This window comes from Silurus aristotelis (assembly GCF_946808225.1).
Source record: "Silurus aristotelis genome assembly, chromosome: 27".
Taxonomy (NCBI): Eukaryota; Metazoa; Chordata; class Actinopteri; order Siluriformes; family Siluridae; genus Silurus; species Silurus aristotelis.
The window spans coordinates 9657507-9677270 of NC_139600.1; the positions used below are offsets into that span (position 1 = coordinate 9657507).

The 19764-nt window shown below is 37.6% G+C and overlaps 1 protein-coding gene across 1 annotated transcript; it reads left to right on the plus strand.

Moving 5' to 3' along the window:
- The first annotated feature begins 1195 nt into the window (after positions 1–1195).
- On the plus strand, positions 1196–19512 carry rela (v-rel avian reticuloendotheliosis viral oncogene homolog A). The gene is made up of 11 exons (XM_083532548.1): positions 1196–1370; positions 3356–3391; positions 4002–4138; positions 8960–9105; positions 11935–12026; positions 14663–14797; positions 15066–15170; positions 16558–16773; positions 18099–18176; positions 18264–18347; positions 18540–19512. The coding sequence occupies exons 1-11, from the start codon at positions 1364–1366 to the stop codon at positions 19268–19270; spliced, it is 1767 nt and encodes a 588-aa protein (XP_083388674.1). The 5' UTR covers positions 1196–1363; the 3' UTR covers positions 19271–19512.
- Positions 19513–19764: the final 252 nt, after the last annotated feature.

Sequence of the window (19764 nt, forward strand, 5' to 3'; positions counted from 1 at the left end):
TCTCGTCCAATCACAATACAGCAATGAATTTTGGCTCGTCCAATCACAACGCAGCAATGGTTTTTGGCTCGTCTAATCACAACGCAGCAATGGTTTTGCAATGGTTGGGCCCTTTTGTGGGATTTACTTACTCTACAGGCACCAGTAGATTGGAGGAACCTACTGAACGCTTACTATATCATCCAGTCTAAGGGTACTAAATCCAATCTATTTACATCCAATTACAGAGCACTAAATGTTACTGTATCGTCCAATCACAGAGCACTAAAGCTTACTGTATTTACTGTTCCGTGATTGGATGATAAAATAAGCCTTTACTCCTCCGTGATTGGACGATACAAAAGCCTTTGCTGCGCCGTGATTGAACGAGATAAAAAGCTTTTACTGCTCCATGATTGGATGATACAAAATGCCTTTACTGTTCCGTGATAAAATAACGCAGCAATGGTTTTTGGCCCGTCCAATCACAACGCAGCAATGGTTTTTGGCTCGTCCAATCACAACGCCCCTTTGTAGGATTTACTTACTCTACAGGCAAGACCCTAACCCTGATTTATGTTTTTCTTTTTTGTGTTTTGTTTTGTTTACTCATTTGTATTTGTTTCCCTATTGTTTTGATTTGCCCTTTGCCTTTCCATGGTCACTTTCTCATATTAGCAATATATATGGTTGTTATTAATATGCTTCAGTGTATGCTGTGTGTGTTGGCTGATCGGCTCTGTTGTTGTTTTGTTTTAGTGAGAAATGAATACAAATATACAAAAAATGAAAAAAATTGTAAAAAAAAAAGTTGACGTGTTAAAAGCAGGAAAAATGGGCAAGCGTTAGGATTTGAGGGGGTTTGACCAGGGGCATATTGCGGCGTCTAGACGTCTGGGTCAGAACATCTCCAAAACTGCAGCTCTTGTGGGATGTTCCTGGTCTGCAGTGGTCAGTATCTATCAAAAGTTCTCCAAAGAAGGAACAGTGGTGAAACAGAGACAGGGTCATGAACTGAACATGTTTTTTTTAACTGCTTTGTCAGCAAAATAAGGATCAACTCAATATAAAGGCATAATGTTATGGTTGATCGTTGTATGTAATTCACGTGATAATAATGTGTATAGGTGTTTCTCAGGTTTCATCCCCTAAACGAACCGCGGTTGTAATCTTTGTTTCATCATGGGATGTGAAACGCGCTGTTTCCTTAAGCCTCGACGTCACTTCCGCTTTGCCAGAGAGGGCGGAAAAGCAACTTTCGTCTCGGGTGAAGAAGAAGCGCAAAGAAACCTGCTCGAAATACCTTCCCAGAGTGGTGCAGAACAGACCGCCTGCTGCGCGCTTGAGGACTTTACACGGTTTTTAAGGGAAAGTTGGAGCCGAAATGGCTGGTAAGTTTCGCTGTAAAACGTGTGTGTTCAAGTTGTTGTTTTTGTCCAGCGGGGGGGGGGAAGCCCCCACACGTCAACGCTTTCCATAGTCAAAAACCTGCGACCGAAACCGAGGCTGTATTCCAAATAGCGTTTGGCTAATTACATAGTGTACTATTGTATCTTAGAGTTCCACACATGACCTAGTGCACTCCGCGTCCAAATTTTTGTCATTTGGTTTGCGGCCCTGCTGCTGCCGTGTTTTGTCGGAAGTAATGCTTACAAACTTTAGCAACGTTATTGCAGTTTAAAGAAAACATTCATACGTTTTTTTCACGTCAGCTGGATTATTGTTTTGTTTAAAAAAATATATTTAAGTGAATAATTAGCATTGTTTATATCTTTTACCCATTGAGTATTAGCAAAATGGGCGCTGCTTTAGGCGACGTAGTTTTCGGGGTGGTGAATAAATGTGATGCAAAATAAGTCTGTTTTTGTTCATATTCACTAAAGTATGTTTTAAAACTAACTTTAACCACCCCACTGTTGTTGTCACCCTTGGTATATACCCCCACTAATCACGCTGTATTGCTACATACACTTAGTGGTCAAGTGAACGGATATGACGTAGAGAGATTTCACTTAACTGCGTGTCTGTCGTAAGGCCATCCGCGCATGCGTGGTGCTGTTGGGTCTGGGGACACAATATGGTGATAGTGGGTTAACGACAATGTTCCCAGGCACTAGTAGATCTGAGGAACCTACTGAACGTTTACTATATCATCCAGTCACAGGGTACTAAATCCAATCTATTTCTGTCTAATCACAGAGCACTAAATGTTTACTGTATCGTCCAATCACAGAGCACTAAAGGCTTACTGTATTTACTGTTTCGTGATTGGACGAAAAAAATAAGCCTTTTCTGCTCCGTGATTGGACAATAAAGTAAGCCTTTACTGCTCCGTGATTGGACGATACAAAAGCCTTTACTGCTCCGTGATTGGACGATAAAATAAGCTTTTTCTGCTCTGTGATTGGACGATGCAATCACGAAGCAGCAATGTTTTTTGGTTCGTCCAATCACGGATCAGTAATGGTTTTTGGCTCGTCCAATCACAACGCAGGTAAGGTTTTTTAGCTCATCCAATCACAAGGCAGCAATGTTTTTTAGCTCGTCCAATCACGGATCAGTAATGGTTTTTGGCTCGTCCAATCACAACGCAGCTAAGGTTTTTTAGCTCGTCCAATCACAAGGCAGCAATGTTTTTTAGCTTGTCCAATCACAACGAAGCAAAGGGTTTTTGGCTCGTCCAATCACGGAGCAGCAATTCTATTCTATTTAAATTATTGAGATACATAAACCTCAGAAGATTTGTCACATCCTGAAATACTAATACTAGCCTGTCTGGCACTTGGGTCATAATGTCTGGTGTCTAATTTGAAAGTTAACTAATCCGTTTGAGCCATATATTTGAGTTCCCATCCATTACTGCTGCACGATTGCCTGATTGGATAATTGCTACTCACATTATCAATAAACTTAGTATTGGGTCACTTGACCTTTTCTGCCATATGTGGTGGTTCTCCAAACTCTTACCACAAAGTGGAAGGCACGCAAGTGTACAGGACGTCTTTGGATTCTGTATAATAAAAGTTTGCGTTGAACTTGGAAACCCAAACCTGTTCCAGCATGGCAATGCCTCTATGCACAAAGCAAACGCCATGAAAATATGGTTTACATACCGCTCTGATCTCAACCCTACTGAACACCTTTGGGATGCACTTAAATATTGACTGCACCCGAGACCTCCTCACCTCACCTACATTAAATTTTACTTACATCCTTGAGGCTGATGAATGCAAATATCCACATGCCTACTCCAACTTTTAGTTTAGCTAGAAATTATATATAATGTCATAAAGTATCTGTATTAAATGATGACCAATGATTGTCTTAAAAAAATCCTTTGCTTTCTTTCATTTGTTACTTTCTCTTCCACTTTCAGAAATGTTTGGCTGGGGACAGCCCACGATGCAGCAAGGTAAGTGGTAGGAATGTGTGTACTGTATGTTAGGTGGAAAATGTCTGTATTGTTTATTTTGAAATCTACTACAATGTCTTGCACAAGTCTTCCATGAACTAAAATAAAGAGACATCATTTTGGGATGCCTTTTAACCTAAAATGTCGACACACTTTCCTTTTCCGAAGTTGCTGTTGCACAAGGTCGACAAACACTGCTAACCGTGATACAGTTAAAAGAGCCTTATTGTGTTTGAAGGTCCTGCATCCTGAAATATAGAGCTATCTGTGTGTGCATGAATAGCTTTTAGGCCTACAGTGCACAGTGAGCACACAGCAAAAGCATGCACGGCATGCAGGCGAGTTATATAATACCATCATAATGAACAGCCGAGACATTTGTTTCAACGTTTGTAAATTTTAATGATTTCACCATTCGGACGCATTCGTAATAATTACAGATCGATTGGTACTTGCGTTCCTGACTTGGGCATGAGGTCGCTTCACTTATTGCATACTGTTTTGTGCACAAAATGTTCAGGATGCTGGATATTTTTTGACTAATTCTATAACGAGGGCACGTCTTTTGTGAATATATTTCCGAAATTTCTCTTCCGCTTCGACCCTCCAGGCACGCCGTACATCGAGATCATCGAGCAGCCCAAGGCAAGAGGGATGCGCTTTCGTTATAAATGCGAGGGGAGGTCAGCAGGCAGCATACCGGGGGAAAAGAGCAACGATTCCACCAAAACACACCCAGCCATCAAGGTGCGTCCCACACTGCGCTGTTTGAGGGATTCCCAAAAACCACGAGGGACACGCCCTTTCCCGTAACGCTCGCGTTGTTGAGGCGACACTGATCCCATTCAGGTCTCACCACTTTCAAGGTGCTATTGTTATAAACTCGCATGCATTTATTAGTTCATACAATTGTCGCTCTGGTTACAGCACCAGACGATTGACGAGAAAGAGTTATGTAAGGGTTATTACCCTTTCATTCATTGATGAGATCGTACACCGGATGATCAGATACTGATCGTTACCACCCTTTCTGCATTTATGAATTTCCCAGAAGCAATTTGTGTGGGGGGAAAAAAAAACACCATTTTTTTTATTTTTTTTTTTATCCATTTTTGTTACAAATAATGTTGTGAATATCTATAACATTATGACTACCTGCCTTATATTGTGTTGGTCCCCCTTTTGCTGCTAAAACAGTCCTGACCCCTTCGAGCATCAACAGCATTAATTTCTTCAGCAATTTGAGCTACAGAAGCTCATCTGCTGGTCCAGCCTTCACTACCCACGTGTATCAATGAGCCTCAGCCGCCCATGACCCTGTCGCCGGTTCACCACTGTTCCTTCCTTGGAACACTTTGATAGACACTGACCACTGCAGACCAGGAACATCCCACAAGAGCTGCAGTTTTGGTGACGCTCTGACCCAGTCGTCTAGACGTCACAATTTGGCCCTCGTCAAACCGTTGCAAACCCTTACGCTCGCCCATTTTTCCTGCTTCTAACACGTCAACTTTGAGAGCAAGATGTTCACTTGTTGCCTAATAAATCCACCTTCTAACAGGTGCCATGATGAAGAGATAATCGGTGTTATTCACTTCACTTGTTATAGTGTCATAATATGATGCCTGATTGGTATGTTAGAAACGTGTATTATAAACCTCCAATACAGTGGGACCTCGGAGCTCGCAGCCTCAGCGCTCGCGACCTCGCATGCTCGCGACTTTCATTCCGACCGGCGACTCTCATTCAGATCGGCTCGTGAGCAACCGCGAGCTGCTCAAAACGCTATCTCATTAAAATTGTCTAATAATTAAGTGTTATGGAGTGAAATAGTGTTATTTACTCATTTAAATCGATTTCGTATAGTGTTCTTTGGGTTTTTACTGGGTTGGAAGGGGCGTATTAAAAGGTCGCGAAAATTCGGAACTCGCGACCGGTCTTGGTCCCTGACCCTCGCGAGCTCCGAGGTTCCACTGTATTCATGAATGGAATATTGAAATAATTTTTTTTCCTTCAGCCTTCTATTGTATAGATTGCGATGGTTACTTCTATACACTGTAGTCTGTAAATCATTCAGTTCATTTTAACAAAAATTATTATCTCACAGCATTGTTGAATTCTCAAATCTGATTGGTCAGAAGGTGTGGCTAATGCCCGAGTTACAATGGAGATGATTTCGAGACGAGACAGGAGAATAGTGATCAGTATGGGGTAGTATAATGTAATTTATTAATAATTTAACAAGTTACAGTACATAATAAAAAAAACGGAGCAGTACCGTAATGTATGAACTTTACAGTATATACGTATGAAGCGGGTGTGTGGACGAGCACCTGTTCGTGAGTGGAGGCCGGAGCCGGATGCAAATATTTAAATATTTGTACCAATTTTCATATAGCTATCGTCATTGTAACTCTGGGATTACCTGTATTTTATATACCAGTAGGTCCGGCTGTATCCTGAGCGACAAGTTTAATATTAATGCACCTATTTTAATATTTCCTCAGTAATGACTCATACAGAGGGACTTAAAAGGCAGGTGCACCACATAATCTACAATAAATAATAATCAGAATGATAAAAATGATGTATAAATCAGTGGTTTTCCAGCACACGAGTCTTCATTTAAAAACACTTGAAGTGTCAAATAATAATGAGCGAATATTGCGAATCATTGGCAGATTGCTGTGGTGCAAGCAGATGAACACTTAGATCTGCTCTTACAGCATGTCATAACCTACATACAGGCATAACATTATGACAGGTGAAGTGAATAACACTGATTATCTCTTCATCATGGCACCTGTTAGTGAGTGGGATCTATCAAGCAGCAAGTGAACATTTTGTCCTCAAAGTTGACGTGTTAGAAGCAGGAAAAATTACACAAAATTTTGACGTCTGGGTCAGAGCATCTCCAAAACTGCAGTTCTTGTAGGGTGTTTCTGTGGTCAAAATCTATTAAAAGTTCACCAAGGAAGGAACAGTGGTGAACCGGAGACAGGGTCATGGAGGGTCGAGGCTCATTGATGTACACATGGAGCGAAGGCTGTACCATGTGGATCCAACAGACGAGCTCCTGTAGCTCAAGTTACTGAAGAAGTTCATGCTGTTCATGCTCGACAGGTCAGAACTGTTTTGGCAGCAAAAGGGGGACCAACACAATATTGGGCAGATGGTCATAATGTTATGCCTGATCTGTGTAGATCACTTCTAACATTATTTTATTCAATAACATACAAGAGAAATAAAGCAATAAGGGGAAATTTGTAATCAACAATGACCATTTTTTTGACTTGTTTTTGTGCACTGTATTCAAATCTAAACAAAACATTTCTTAAAACTTGGAGAAAGAACATTAGTTTGTATATATGATTTAATATATTTTCATTGGATCTTTTTTCCTTATTTTTCTATTACAAGCAAAGGCTTCATTTGAGACGATCAGCAATGTTCCCTGCTCCCGTCTGTTTGCTTTAGCTTATGTTTGCAGAGCTTTCCTTGAAATTCCACCGATACCACGGAGTTTGACATGCATTCGACTTTGTCCTTGATAAACTGAACTTCATCGCTAAATGACTCATTCTTGAAGAAAGTGTAACAGGCACACGAGTTTCTGTCTGTGGGCCGATAGTTCGGTCTTCTGGTCCGTATTTGAGACGAAGTCCTCTTTGCACTCTGTACGTCTTTGTTTGACCGAGCTGCAGGGCAGAGACTTGGAAATACCGCTGCATGGCTCCCACACGTACCCGAGATCCGCTCGACTGTTCCGCCAGTTCGTATTTCTTGCGTCATTATCCTTTGATCAGCTCCAGAGAAGCTGCAGTTAGGAGTGGGCGACTATGAAGACGTGTTATTGTTATTCAAGATGAAATGCAATGATTTACATTTTTTGTAAAGTAGCCGTTGTAAGGTAACCACTCAGTGGCCCAACGACAGAATCCACTGACGTGGGTGAAGGTATGCTGCGCTGCTGTAAAAGGTTACTAAAATGGATTGCAATTTGTTACATTTCAATTCAATCCAATTTTTGAACTCTAATCTGACTCTAGTTAGTAATAAAGATTTCACTTTAATATAACTAATTAAAGCTGAACACCTTATTGGTTGTATTTCTTCTTTAATTTTAATAGATTATCCTGCGCATTCATTATTGACCCCGAGTCGATTAGCGCCTTGTGCCTGGCCAACTATACCTGCTCATGGGCACAATCTCGTCAGTCTGAGGATATAACCGTAAAATAATAATCTTTAAGTAAGCTGCTCAATGCTTGCCCATGCATAAAGAAGAGTTGACTTTGTTATAATTTTTTTAAGTCAGTGAGAGTCAGAAATCAGAAGGTCCCATCCGTTCATGAACCTTCTGCATGTTCTCTCCTGGTCATAGATTTGCAGTAACACCACCATTATATAAATGATTTCAGGAAATTTCAGAGTTAATTAAGAATTTTACATTTTTAGAAATGAGAGTGACAGCGCATGTAGGACGTTTTGGTGACAAGCTGAGGGAGGCGATATTGAGATGGTTTGGACATGTGCAAAGGAGGGACATGAGTTATATCGGTAGGAGAATGCTGAGGATGGAGCCACCCGGTAGGAGGAAAAGAGGAAGGTCAAGGAGGAGGTTTATGGATGTGGTGAGGAAAGACATGCAGGTAGTTGGTGTGAAAGAGGCAGATGTAGAGGACAGGGGTGTATGGAGACGGATGATCCACTGTGGCGACCCCTAATGGGAGCAGCCGAAAGAAGAAGAAGAATTTTACATTTATTTGCCAGGCAATTATCAATAAACAAATGTCAAATCTACCACGAATAAAAGATAAAGTTAAAAAGTCAATGTACCTGGCAATAGAGACACAAAGAGAATCTGACTACAGAAAGTGAGAGACCAGACCATCCTCATACGGTCTTTAACTTGGCTTGTATCAGCAGCATTGAGGTAATATGTCAATCTGTGATTTAACCAGATTTATACCACAGTGTTGTTTAATTCTCAAATCTGATTGGTCAGATGGTGTTGATTAATTGTTCCATTGTAAGAACAATTATGTAAATGTAATACATTTACTGAAGGAGTGTCACTTAGTTTCTTTTTTTTTGTTTTCTTTATTTTTGTTACAAAAACCCTGCATTTTTTTTTTTATTTATTTGATAAACTTAACAATAATAGAGGTTAATTAAAGGGAAAAACTGTTTATAGTTAGAATTCATTCAAACTTTTTGGTGTAAATGTACAATTTATAACGTAGGTATTTAAAACTTCCACTTTAGTGCATCCGGCTGTCGTTATTATTTTTCCTGTGCACAGTTGTTAAAAAAAAAAAATGAAGTCGAGGACATATATTTGCACTCTTGCAGATTGCGTACAAAACGATCATCTGCGCTGTCAATCATCTACAAACAAAAATATGACTTATTTTGTTTTGAGCTATTTCGCTTCACTTCGTTTACAGGCGTGGCATCGTTTTCCGCATTTAAAAAGTGTTGAGCTCGGCTATAAATCTCAGACTCGAGACCAGTGCGGCTCTGCCAGATCACAAAATCACAGTTGATGTGTGTTGATTGCGACAGGTGCATAACTACAGCGGCCCAATCAGAGTGAAGATCTCTTTGGTTACCAAGAACCAGCCGTACAAGCCCCACCCACACGAGCTGGTCGGAAAAGACTGTAAACACGGCTACTATGAATCTGACCTGCCCGAGAGACGGGTTCACAGGTGTGTGTGTTTTGTCTAACAAGATTCTCACTTTCCACACAGCTTACATTAGAATTTCGAGACATGTAGCGGCATGATAAAGCAGATAAGCACGATTTTCCTGGATTAAAAAAACAACATTTACAGTCACTGCCAACTAAATGAATAGTATTTCTTTCGCAATCCTTATTGTAAGTTTAGAAATTAAGCGAAATATGAATCATATTATGCTGTAGCTACTTTTAAAAAGTTTTTAAAGATAACCTAATTGCCATGTTTTGAAAAATACTAATACTATATAATTATATAATTTTGTATTACACACATTTAATCCCTAATGTAGGTTTAATTTTATAAATTAGATATTACAAGTGTAATCCATACTGTAAATTCTATTATAATTTCTATTACATACATTTAATCCCTACTGTATGTTTAAATTTTTATATATATTACACGTTTAATCCATACTGTAAAATTTAATTTATAATTTTTATATTACATGCAGTTAATCCCTACTGTAAGTATAAATTCATAATTTCTATATTACACGTGTTTAATCCATACCGTTTTATTATAGAATTTCTATATTACATACATTTAATCCCTACTGTATCTTTAAATTTTTATATATATATTAAATGTTTAATCCATACTGTAAGATTTATTATATAATTTCTATATTACATACATTTAATCCCTACTGTATCTTTAAATTTTTATATATATATTAAATGTTTAATCCATACTGTAAGATTTATTATATAATTTCTATATTACATACATTTAATCCCTACTGTATCTTTACATTTTTATATATATATTAAATGTTTAATCCATACTGTAAGATTTATTATATAATTTCTATATTACATACATTTAATCCCTACTGTATCTTTAAATTTTTATATATATATTAAATGTTTAATCCATACTGTAAGATTTATTATATAATTTCTATATTACATACATTTAATCCCTACTGTATCTTTAAATTTTTATATATATATTAAATGTTTAATCCATACTGTAAGATTTATTATATAATTTCTATATTACATACATTTAATCCCTACTGTATCTTTAAATTTTTATTTATTACACGTTTAATCCATACTGTAAGATTTATTATATAATTTCTATATTACATACATTTAATCCCTACTGTATCTTTACATTTTTATATATATATTAAATGTTTAATCCATACTGTAAGATTTATTATATAATTTCTATATTACATACATTTAATCCCTACTGTATCTTTAAATTTTTATATATATATTAAATGTTTAATCCATACTGTAAGATTTATTATATAATTTCTATATTACATACATTTAATCCCTACTGTATCTTTACATTTTTATATATATATTAAATGTTTAATCCATACTGTAAGATTTATTATATAATTTCTATATTACATACATTTAATCCCTACTGTATCTTTAAATTTTTATATATATATTAAATGTTTAATCCATACTGTAAGATTTATTATATAATTTCTATATTACATACATTTAATCCCTACTGTATCTTTAAATTTTTATATATATATTAAATGTTTAATCCATACTGTAAGATTTATTATATAATTTCTATATTACATACATTTAATCCCTACTGTATGTTTAATCTTTTATTTATTACACGTTTAATCCATACTGTAAGATTTATTATATAATTTCTATATTACATACATTTAATCCCTACTGTATCTTTAAATTTTTATTTATTACACGTTTAATCCATACTGTAAGATTTATTATATAATTTCTATATTACATACATTTAATCCCTACTGTATCTTTACATTTTTATATATATATTAAATGTTTAATCCATACTGTAAGATTTATTATATAATTTCTATATTACATACATTTAATCCCTACTGTATCTTTAAATTTTTATATATATATTAAATGTTTAATCCATACTGTAAGATTTATTATATAATTTCTATATTACATACATTTAATCCCTACTGTATCTTTACATTTTTATATATATATTAAATGTTTAATCCATACTGTAAGATTTATTATATAATTTCTATATTACATACATTTAATCCCTACTGTATCTTTAAATTTTTATATATATATTAAATGTTTAATCCATACTGTAAGATTTATTATATAATTTCTATATTACATACATTTAATCCCTACTGTATCTTTAAATTTTTATATATATATTAAATGTTTAATCCATACTGTAAGATTTATTATATAATTTCTATATTACATACATTTAATCCCTACTGTATCTTTAAATTTTTATATATATATTAAATGTTTAATCCATACTGTAAGATTTATTATATAATTTCTATATTACATACATTTAATCCCTACTGTATGTTTAATCTTTTATTTATTACACGTTTAATCCATACTGTAAGATTTATTATATAATTTCTATATTACATACATTTAATCCCTACTGTAAGTATAAATTGATCATTTCTATATTACACGTTAAATCCATACTGTAACTATAATTTAATTTATTATACACTTTTAAACCATTCTGCAGGTTTAATTAGATTTATAAATTGCATGTTTAATCCAGATCATACAGTTGATCCGCTGTGGCGACCCCTTATGGGAAAGGCCGAAAGAAATTAAAAAAATCCCTATCATAAGTTTTATTATATAATTTCTATATTACACATGTTTAATCTATAATGTTAGTTTAAGAGTGTGTAAAAATAGGCTCCAGGGGCCCCGCTCTGATTCATGCTCCCATTTTGCTTTTGCTATTACTTTTGCCCTCGTTCTGCCCCGATACGGCATTTGCATTCTCACGCCACTCTCTCTTTCTTCATCTCACTCTCAGTTTCCAGAATCTCGGTATTCAGTGCGTGAAGAAAAAGGATGTGGCCGAAGCTGTTTCCTGTCGCCTGCAGACACAGAACAACCCTTTTAACAGTGAGACACAAGTGCCTTCTCTCTCGCACACAAACACACACACACACACGCGCGCACACAAACGCATGCAGAAGAAAGCTTGCATTTATGAGTCATACAACCCGCATAATTTCCCCACATCGTATATAGATCATCATCATAACCACTAACAATCGCACAAACAAAATTTGTTCCATGTTTCTAAAGGAATGCTTTTAGAAAACCAAACGTTTTAGTTAGTAATTGTCAAAAAAGTGTGATTGTGTTCAATCATTGGAATAAGAAAAAGAAAGGAACGGCTAATCTGGATCGAACCTGGAGATCTTATACACCTACTGATAAAAACTGTTTTAACAAATGCTAGCTGTTTAACCATTTAATGACCCTTTATGAAAATCAAGTTTCAAGTTTTATTTGTCATATGTAAACGATGTCAGTGACCGTTTGTACAATGAAATTCTTAATTAAGGCTCCAGGCGAACTACAGCAATATTAAATATTAAACAATATATAAGAAGAAAAGTGATAATGAAGCATAAGAAAGTTATAATTATTTACAAGTGGGTACAGAAGTGTGTGTGTGTGTGTGTGTGTGTGTGTGTGTGTGTGTGTGTGTGTGTGTGTGTGTGTGTGTGTGTGTGTGTACAGTACAGACCAAAAGTTTGGACACACCTTCTCATTCAAAGAGTTTTCTTTATTTTCATGACTATGAAAATTGTAGATTCACACTGAAGGCATCAAAACTATGAATGAACACGTGGAATTATATATGGAATTATATACATAACAAAAAAGTGAACTGAAAATATGTCATATTGTAGGTTCTTCAAAGTAGACATCAAGAGAATGCCAAGAGTGTGCAAAGCAGTAATCTAAGCAAAAGGTGGCTACTTTGAAGAACCTACAATATGACATTTTCAGTTCACTTTTTTGTTATGTAATATAGAAAAATAAAAAAAAACTCTTTGAATGAGAAGGTGTGTCCAAACTTTTGGTCTGTACTGTGTGTGTGTGTGTGTGTATATATATATACATACATACACACACACATACTTCTGTACCCACTTGTAAATATATATATATATACACACATAAAAAATGAATATTAATAAATATTGAATAATAAATATTATTATTATTATTGAGGGAAAACAAAATCCAAAACTATATGGCCCTGTGTGAAAAATTGTTTGCCCCCTAAACCTAATAACTGGTCGGACCACCCTTAGCAGCAACAACTGCAATCAAGCATTTGCGATAACTTACAATGAGTCTGTTACAGCGCTGTGAAGGAATTTTGCTCCACTCATCTATGCAGAATTGTTATAATTCAGCCACATTGGAGGGTTTTCGAGCATGAATTAGTTTGATGATCTGAAACATTAAAGTGTCACAAACATGCCAAAGAATAAGAAATCGGGAAGGGGGCAAACACTTTTTCACACCACTGTATAACATATGAAAGTGAAAATATGGAAAACTAAGGATCACAAGTAGAATGTATATATTAGGTGGGCAAAAAATATGCGAAACTCAGTGGTTACTTAAAGGGAAGCGATCCAATTTTATGCACTTTATTTAAACCCAAAAGAAATGGCACCCTGTGAAGGAAGAAACATTAGCATGGGTCCTTGTTGTTTTATGAGGCATCTTGTTCCTAATGAAAAATCACTTCAAAACCACTTTAAAGTCTATTAATTGCCACTCGTTCGAGCCCCTTGACTGTAAAGTCATTTCAGATATTTTTCACCTATTGTTGCATTACACCTTAAGTGCATTTTTAGGAATTTATAGTGAATAAACCTCCTTAAATATTTAGATGCTACTCGTTTGCGAATAAAATAAGCACAATGTAAAGTTAATTTTGAGTGATTATCAAAGACCAGGAGGCTAGACTGCTGTGTTCATAAGGTCAGTCTTGTTTTATTTAAGGATTACAGATGAAATCAGGTTTAAAGGCAACTAACGTGCAAATTCGCTCTGTTCTATTATTGTGCTGGAAATGTGCAGCATAGTGTGTTGTTACTATAACGCCTTGCAAATGTAGATATTTGTGCATTCCTTGCACGTTGCTGGTTTTCACATCCTTCTAGGTTCCGGGCTGGTGTCAAAATTACAACCAGGGTTGCCAGGTCTCAACAAATCGTTCATTCAAATATCGATAAATTGTTGAGGAGACAAATTAAAATCTGCACTTTTTTTTATTTGTTTTGTCATCAAACAGCACTAATCACAGAGAATACCGCAGTGAATCATCCATAATCTTGGTTTCCCTTTTATCAATTTTGCAGAATAACCTTCTGAGGCTTCTGAGACACATTGTCTGCACTTACACTTTTCTTTTGGTTGCATGTTCGGTTATATGCGAAAAATAGTTTCGATTTAATTCAGATTATTCGCTTTCAAACGATACGTTTTTTAGATAGAGTAGCCGATGAACGCGACAGGAATTAAACCCGTTAGGAGACTTTACATTTAACTTATCTGATTTACTTTGTACATTCTCTAATACAGGAAGATGAGTTTTTTATAGGCTAGATATCTATGATTATGATTTCCTTCCTCTTGACCTAATTTCTAGGGTAAGATGTGTGTTATATCTGTTTAAAGTGTGTGTGTGTGTGTTTTCTTGCTTTGTCTGTCGTCTCGTGTTGCAGTTCCCGAAGCCAAAGTGTGGGAGGAAGAGTACGACCTGAACGCTGTCCGCCTCTGTTTCCAGGCAACCATCACCCTAGCAACCGGCGAGCTGTATTCTTTGGAGCCTATCGTCTCTCAGCCTATCTACGACAACAGTGAGTCTGCAGAAATCCAACCCACACAAACCAGGGTGGAAATTAGTACATGTTCATGTTTACGATAAAAAAAAAAAAACCCCCAACAACAAACAAATCTGTTACTATGTACAGCGCTGCATTTACATACTGATCTACACACACACACATGCATACAGCTCATGTGTGTTAACTTTTGACCTTCCCTAAATGTTTCAGCAGTGAGTACTTAACTGCTTTCTCTCTACCTCTTTTTTTTTTCTCCACATGTCCATCCTTCTCCCTCCAGGAGCTCCGAACACCGCCGAGCTAAAGATCTGTCGCGTGAACAAGAACTCCGGCAGCTGCCGGGGCGGAGATGAAATCTTCCTTCTGTGTGACAAAGTGCAAAAAGGTGTGTGTTTTTATCAAGTGCTTTAGTCAGAACACTTCATACTGGTTATATCCATTTTGTTTCTTCGTTCACTCGAAAGCCAGGAAACAGTCAAGTGCACAATCGAGCGTTACGGTAAACCAGCGACGGAAAACTTGAGTCATGACTTTGTAATTTGGATACGTGGGTATGAGTTGAGAATGGACAAGGCCTTTCATGGAAAAGTGCAGTACATTACTGAAACAACACGCTATTAAAATTCAGTTCATTTAAATCCGAATTTAGCTTTTTGGACTTTTGCACGCCTTCATAAAACATAAAATAATTAATGATTTAATTCCGTTTCATTTGTATGGCACTTTTATTAATGGACCTTGTTCCAAAACAGCTTCACAGAGAGAAATGCACAATATTGCCAAAAGTTTGCGGACACCACTTCATAAGTTTGGTGCACTTTTTGAGTCCCGATTTGCTCTTATAAAAACATCCACTCTTCTGGGAAGATGTTCCACTAGATATTGGAGTGTGCGTGTGGACATTTGAGTTCATCAGCCACAAGGGTGTTAGTAAAGGCCTGACCTGGGGTGCAATCAGTGTTCCAGTTCATCCCAAAGGTGATCATTAGGCTTAAGATCTGAGCTCTATAGCAGGCCAACTCAAGATCTCGCCATGCCGGGTTTGAAGTTCAAGAGAACTTCGTTATACCGCATCCAAAAACGTCCTATAGAGTTGTGTGCCTCGAGCTTTGTGGTAACAGTTTGGAGAAGAACCACATATGACAGGAAAGATCAAGTGTCCCAGTTCTTTGGTACATATAAATTCTTATTCTCTAAACACACTATATATATAAGTGCATATCATTTCAACCCTAATGAGCAGGTCAATGGCAACTGTGAGCAAACTCCCTGAGATGGTATGAGTAGGAAACCTCTCAGAACCAGAGTTTTAATGTTCATCTGGGTGGCACCGAATGTCCATTCATTACAGTTGGTTAAAGGTGTACTGTTCATGCAAACTGCAGTCATAAGCCATTAGGTGTTTTGTATTTATTACAATCCAGATGCTGTAAATGTAAATATCATGCTATTATTATAGTAAACAGATTAAATCATTGTAGTAAACAGTGTAACCCAGGAACTGACCAGACTGACCTATAAAGTGAGTGAAGATGCCAACCCAAGAGCTATTATTATAGTATTTGTGGTAACCCAAATACTAGTATCGCAGTATTCAGGTTATGTAAGCTAATATCATAGTAAACCTCAATCAACGGCGTACAATTTTCTAAAACGGTCGTACTTCCGACTAAAACTCAAAAATCCCGGTTTTGATTGACATGCTGTAGTGTTAGCACGGCATCTACAGAATACTGTAAGAACTTGATCTCCCCAAACCTTTTCCCCCTCAGAGGACATCGAGGTGCGCTTCTTCCGAGACTCTTGGGAAAGCAAAGGTTCGTTCTCTCAAGCCGACGTCCATCGACAGGTCGCCATCGTGTTCCGCACGCCGCCCTACTGCGACACGAACCTGACCGAGCCTGTGAAAGTGAAGATGCAGCTCCGCAGGCCATCAGACCGCGAGGTCAGCGAGGCAATGGACTTCCAGTACCTTCCTGCAGACCCAGGTGACTATATATTTTTATTCCCCCATGCTTTATGCTGTGTATTACAATGATACAGCACCTGAAGTGAATTGAAAAAAAATTGTTTAATTGTGCAACTTAATTAGCTTGTTCTAAGCTAATTGTTAGCTGGCTAGTGTTGCACTGAGAGCAATAGTTCAACCACTTTCACATTTAAACACTTAGCCGACTGGCTGGGGCTTAAAGAACGTGTCCATCAAACTTAGTTGGCTCATTATTACAGTGGATTTTGGTAGATTATTAGACAGCTAGTAGATAGCTGGATATTATCATTCTAAAATATTTACAGTATTTCAAACAGAGAAGCTAACTAGCTAATGTAAAAAAAACAGTGTGTGTGTGTGTGTGTGTGTGTGTGTGTGTGTTTTTAGTACCACAATTGTAAGCTACACCCTGAATTCCTGTGGCTAACCATGTGTTTCAAATATGTAAACTCTGTGTCGCTTCACAGCCTGACTGCTTATCACCGGAGCTCTGGCTGCTGCATGTCTCCAGTTTGTAGAACTGATCCGGGGTCAGCTGTGGGTGTACAGTGTTTCCTGTAACAGTATCAGCACTGTGTCACGTCCTGTTTCGTGACCTAGACACGTTATTTAGTGATGGATGAATCCAGTTTTAGCCGGATTGATTTATGGTTATTTAGGTGATAGGAAGGTTAAGGAGGGACATTAATTCACCATGCCGGGATCTCACAGCCCCCAGCGGGTGGAACCGTTTCACTTAGCTCGACTGTAACCAGCACAACTTCTCTAAACACTTCTTTTTTTTTTTTTTTTATGGGATGATGTCAGAGGTTAGTTTGTTCTGGGATTTTTCATGCTGGGAAAAACACTGGAGTGATTCAGTGCCATCAATGATTCACCCAGAACAAATGCCAGCCCTGCACTATTTTTTTTTTCTTTTTTTTGTTCCTTTAAAGAGATGTTGTAGACAAACATTAATCCCAGTAAAGGGGTGTGGCTGCTGTGCCTGTCAATCCAAGTGAAGGGGTGTGTTTTATGTGTCTGCCAATATAAGTGAAGGGGTGTGTCTTGTGTGTCTGTCAATCCAAGTGAAGGGGTGTGTCTGGTGTGTCTGTCAATCCAAGTGAAGGGGTGTGACCTCTGTATGTGTCAGTCCTAAGGAAACGGTCATAATTGTGTGCTTTATCTAATTGTGTTCTTAATATATATTAATCGTATATAAGTAAGTTTTTTACTAAAGGACTATTTTCTATCTGAATCTGTGTCTTAACAAGCAGTAAAGTGATGACAGAGTAAAATTGATCATTCAAGCTGGTTAATTAATTAGTTTTGTCTGTTGAGCAGACGAGTACAGACTAATGGAGAAGAGAAAGCGGAACGAAGGTATTCTCCAAAACCTCAAACTGGACAACCTTGTCACAGGTGAGTTCTGCATGTAGTGTAGTCCACTATAATAATAGTAATTAAAAAAAAAGTTTTATGATGCCTGTGTATATGTGTGCATTTTAGGTAACATGTCTCAGAGGCCTTACAGTACTGCCAGAAGAACACTTCCAGCTTCAAAACCCTCGGCTGCTGCCAGCGTTCCACCAGGTAATGAACTGAACGTAGGGGGAGAGGTCTTGGTAGTTTTTAGGGATCACGGAAAAATATATTAAACGATGTATTATTTAATATAGCATATTTCTTAAAAATGACGTGTAAATTTTTTGCATTACATTTTTATGCTTCTGGCTTTATGGGGTTCTTTTCCTCCAAACATTGATGCTATGTGTCTCTCTCTAGTGGTAAATCCTGTGTCATGCATTGGTGCAGCAAAGCCTCATTTGTTCAGTTCTCCTGCTCCAGGCCAACTGTTCCAAACCCAGACTAAAACCGAGCCGGCGCCCTCTAATGGAGATGGATGGAAGTTTTTAAACAACGTCACTACAGCCATGACTCAATCCTACCGCACCGTCAATCTTTCCGACCTAAACGACTTTTCCTTTTCTACTTTTCATCACCCGACTCCTGATCAATCCGACACAGGCAGCAGGAGGGACTTAGCTGGGACTATTTTGGCCCAGGAGGGTCCAACCACATTCAGCATAAATGATGAAGGCGAGATTCCAGAGTTTCCGAGTTTTAGTGAAGCTCAGACGTCCGATGTAGAGAACATCAACACTGACGAGTTTCAAGCGCTCTTGGGCCAGAGCGTTCTTCACGGAGACAGCACTTCGGCTACTTCTGTATGTCAAGCCAACACCGCAGCAAACGCGACCGTCGATAACACGTTGGGTTCCAACGGTTCGGAACAGGTGGGGAGGAACGTCACCAACGGACCCTGGATGAATTTCCCACCGAGCATCGTCAGCCTTTTGCAGAACGAGCCGATCACAGACACGGAGTTTCCCGGCACATCCGCCCCATCTGCCCTCGACGACATGGACATGCTGACCTCCATGGAAGAAGACCGTCTCATGTCCATTTTTGACGGCAACAACCAAGTCGGCTTCATATCTGGACATCCCACTTAGATATTTGCAGACAGCTGGATTTGCACCATGATTGTATCGAGTGTGGAACTCGAAGGACAAGAGAAAGAAAAAAACTAAACAGAGCCCGGATTTTCCCACTGAGGCCATTTCAGCCGACAAATTCCTTATCCCCCGTGTCTCATATGTGTTTTTTTTTTTGTTTTGTTTCTAATTGAGGCTGTTTTAATTTTACTCACCAGTTCCACATCCGTCCACGGTTTTCTTTCACGCTCAGGTTTTGTCTCGGCTCTGAGCTGTTCCCATCTGGTGCGCCATTTCTTTCGAACCTTGCTTTACATCAAATGTCTACTAACTTCAAGTTTTTGGTTACACAATATTATATCAATATAATATATTCAGAAACTCATGCTAATGTTACTTAAAGCTGATTGGTATAGCAGTTCTCACGCCATTCTGATAGAAAACGATCCTTGACGTGACACTCATGTTACTTCCTTTTTATATATCATGCAAAAGCCACGTGACCTAATCAT

Excerpts from the sequence above, each read along its gene's own strand:
- rela (XM_083532548.1), top strand. Across the intron at positions 3,392-4,001 it reads ACAGCCCACGATGCAGCAAG|GCACGCCGTACATCGAGATC; the intron begins GTAAGTGGTAGG and ends TCGACCCTCCAG. Across the intron at positions 18,348-18,539 it reads TGCTGCCAGCGTTCCACCAG|TGGTAAATCCTGTGTCATGC; the intron begins GTAATGAACTGA and ends GTCTCTCTCTAG.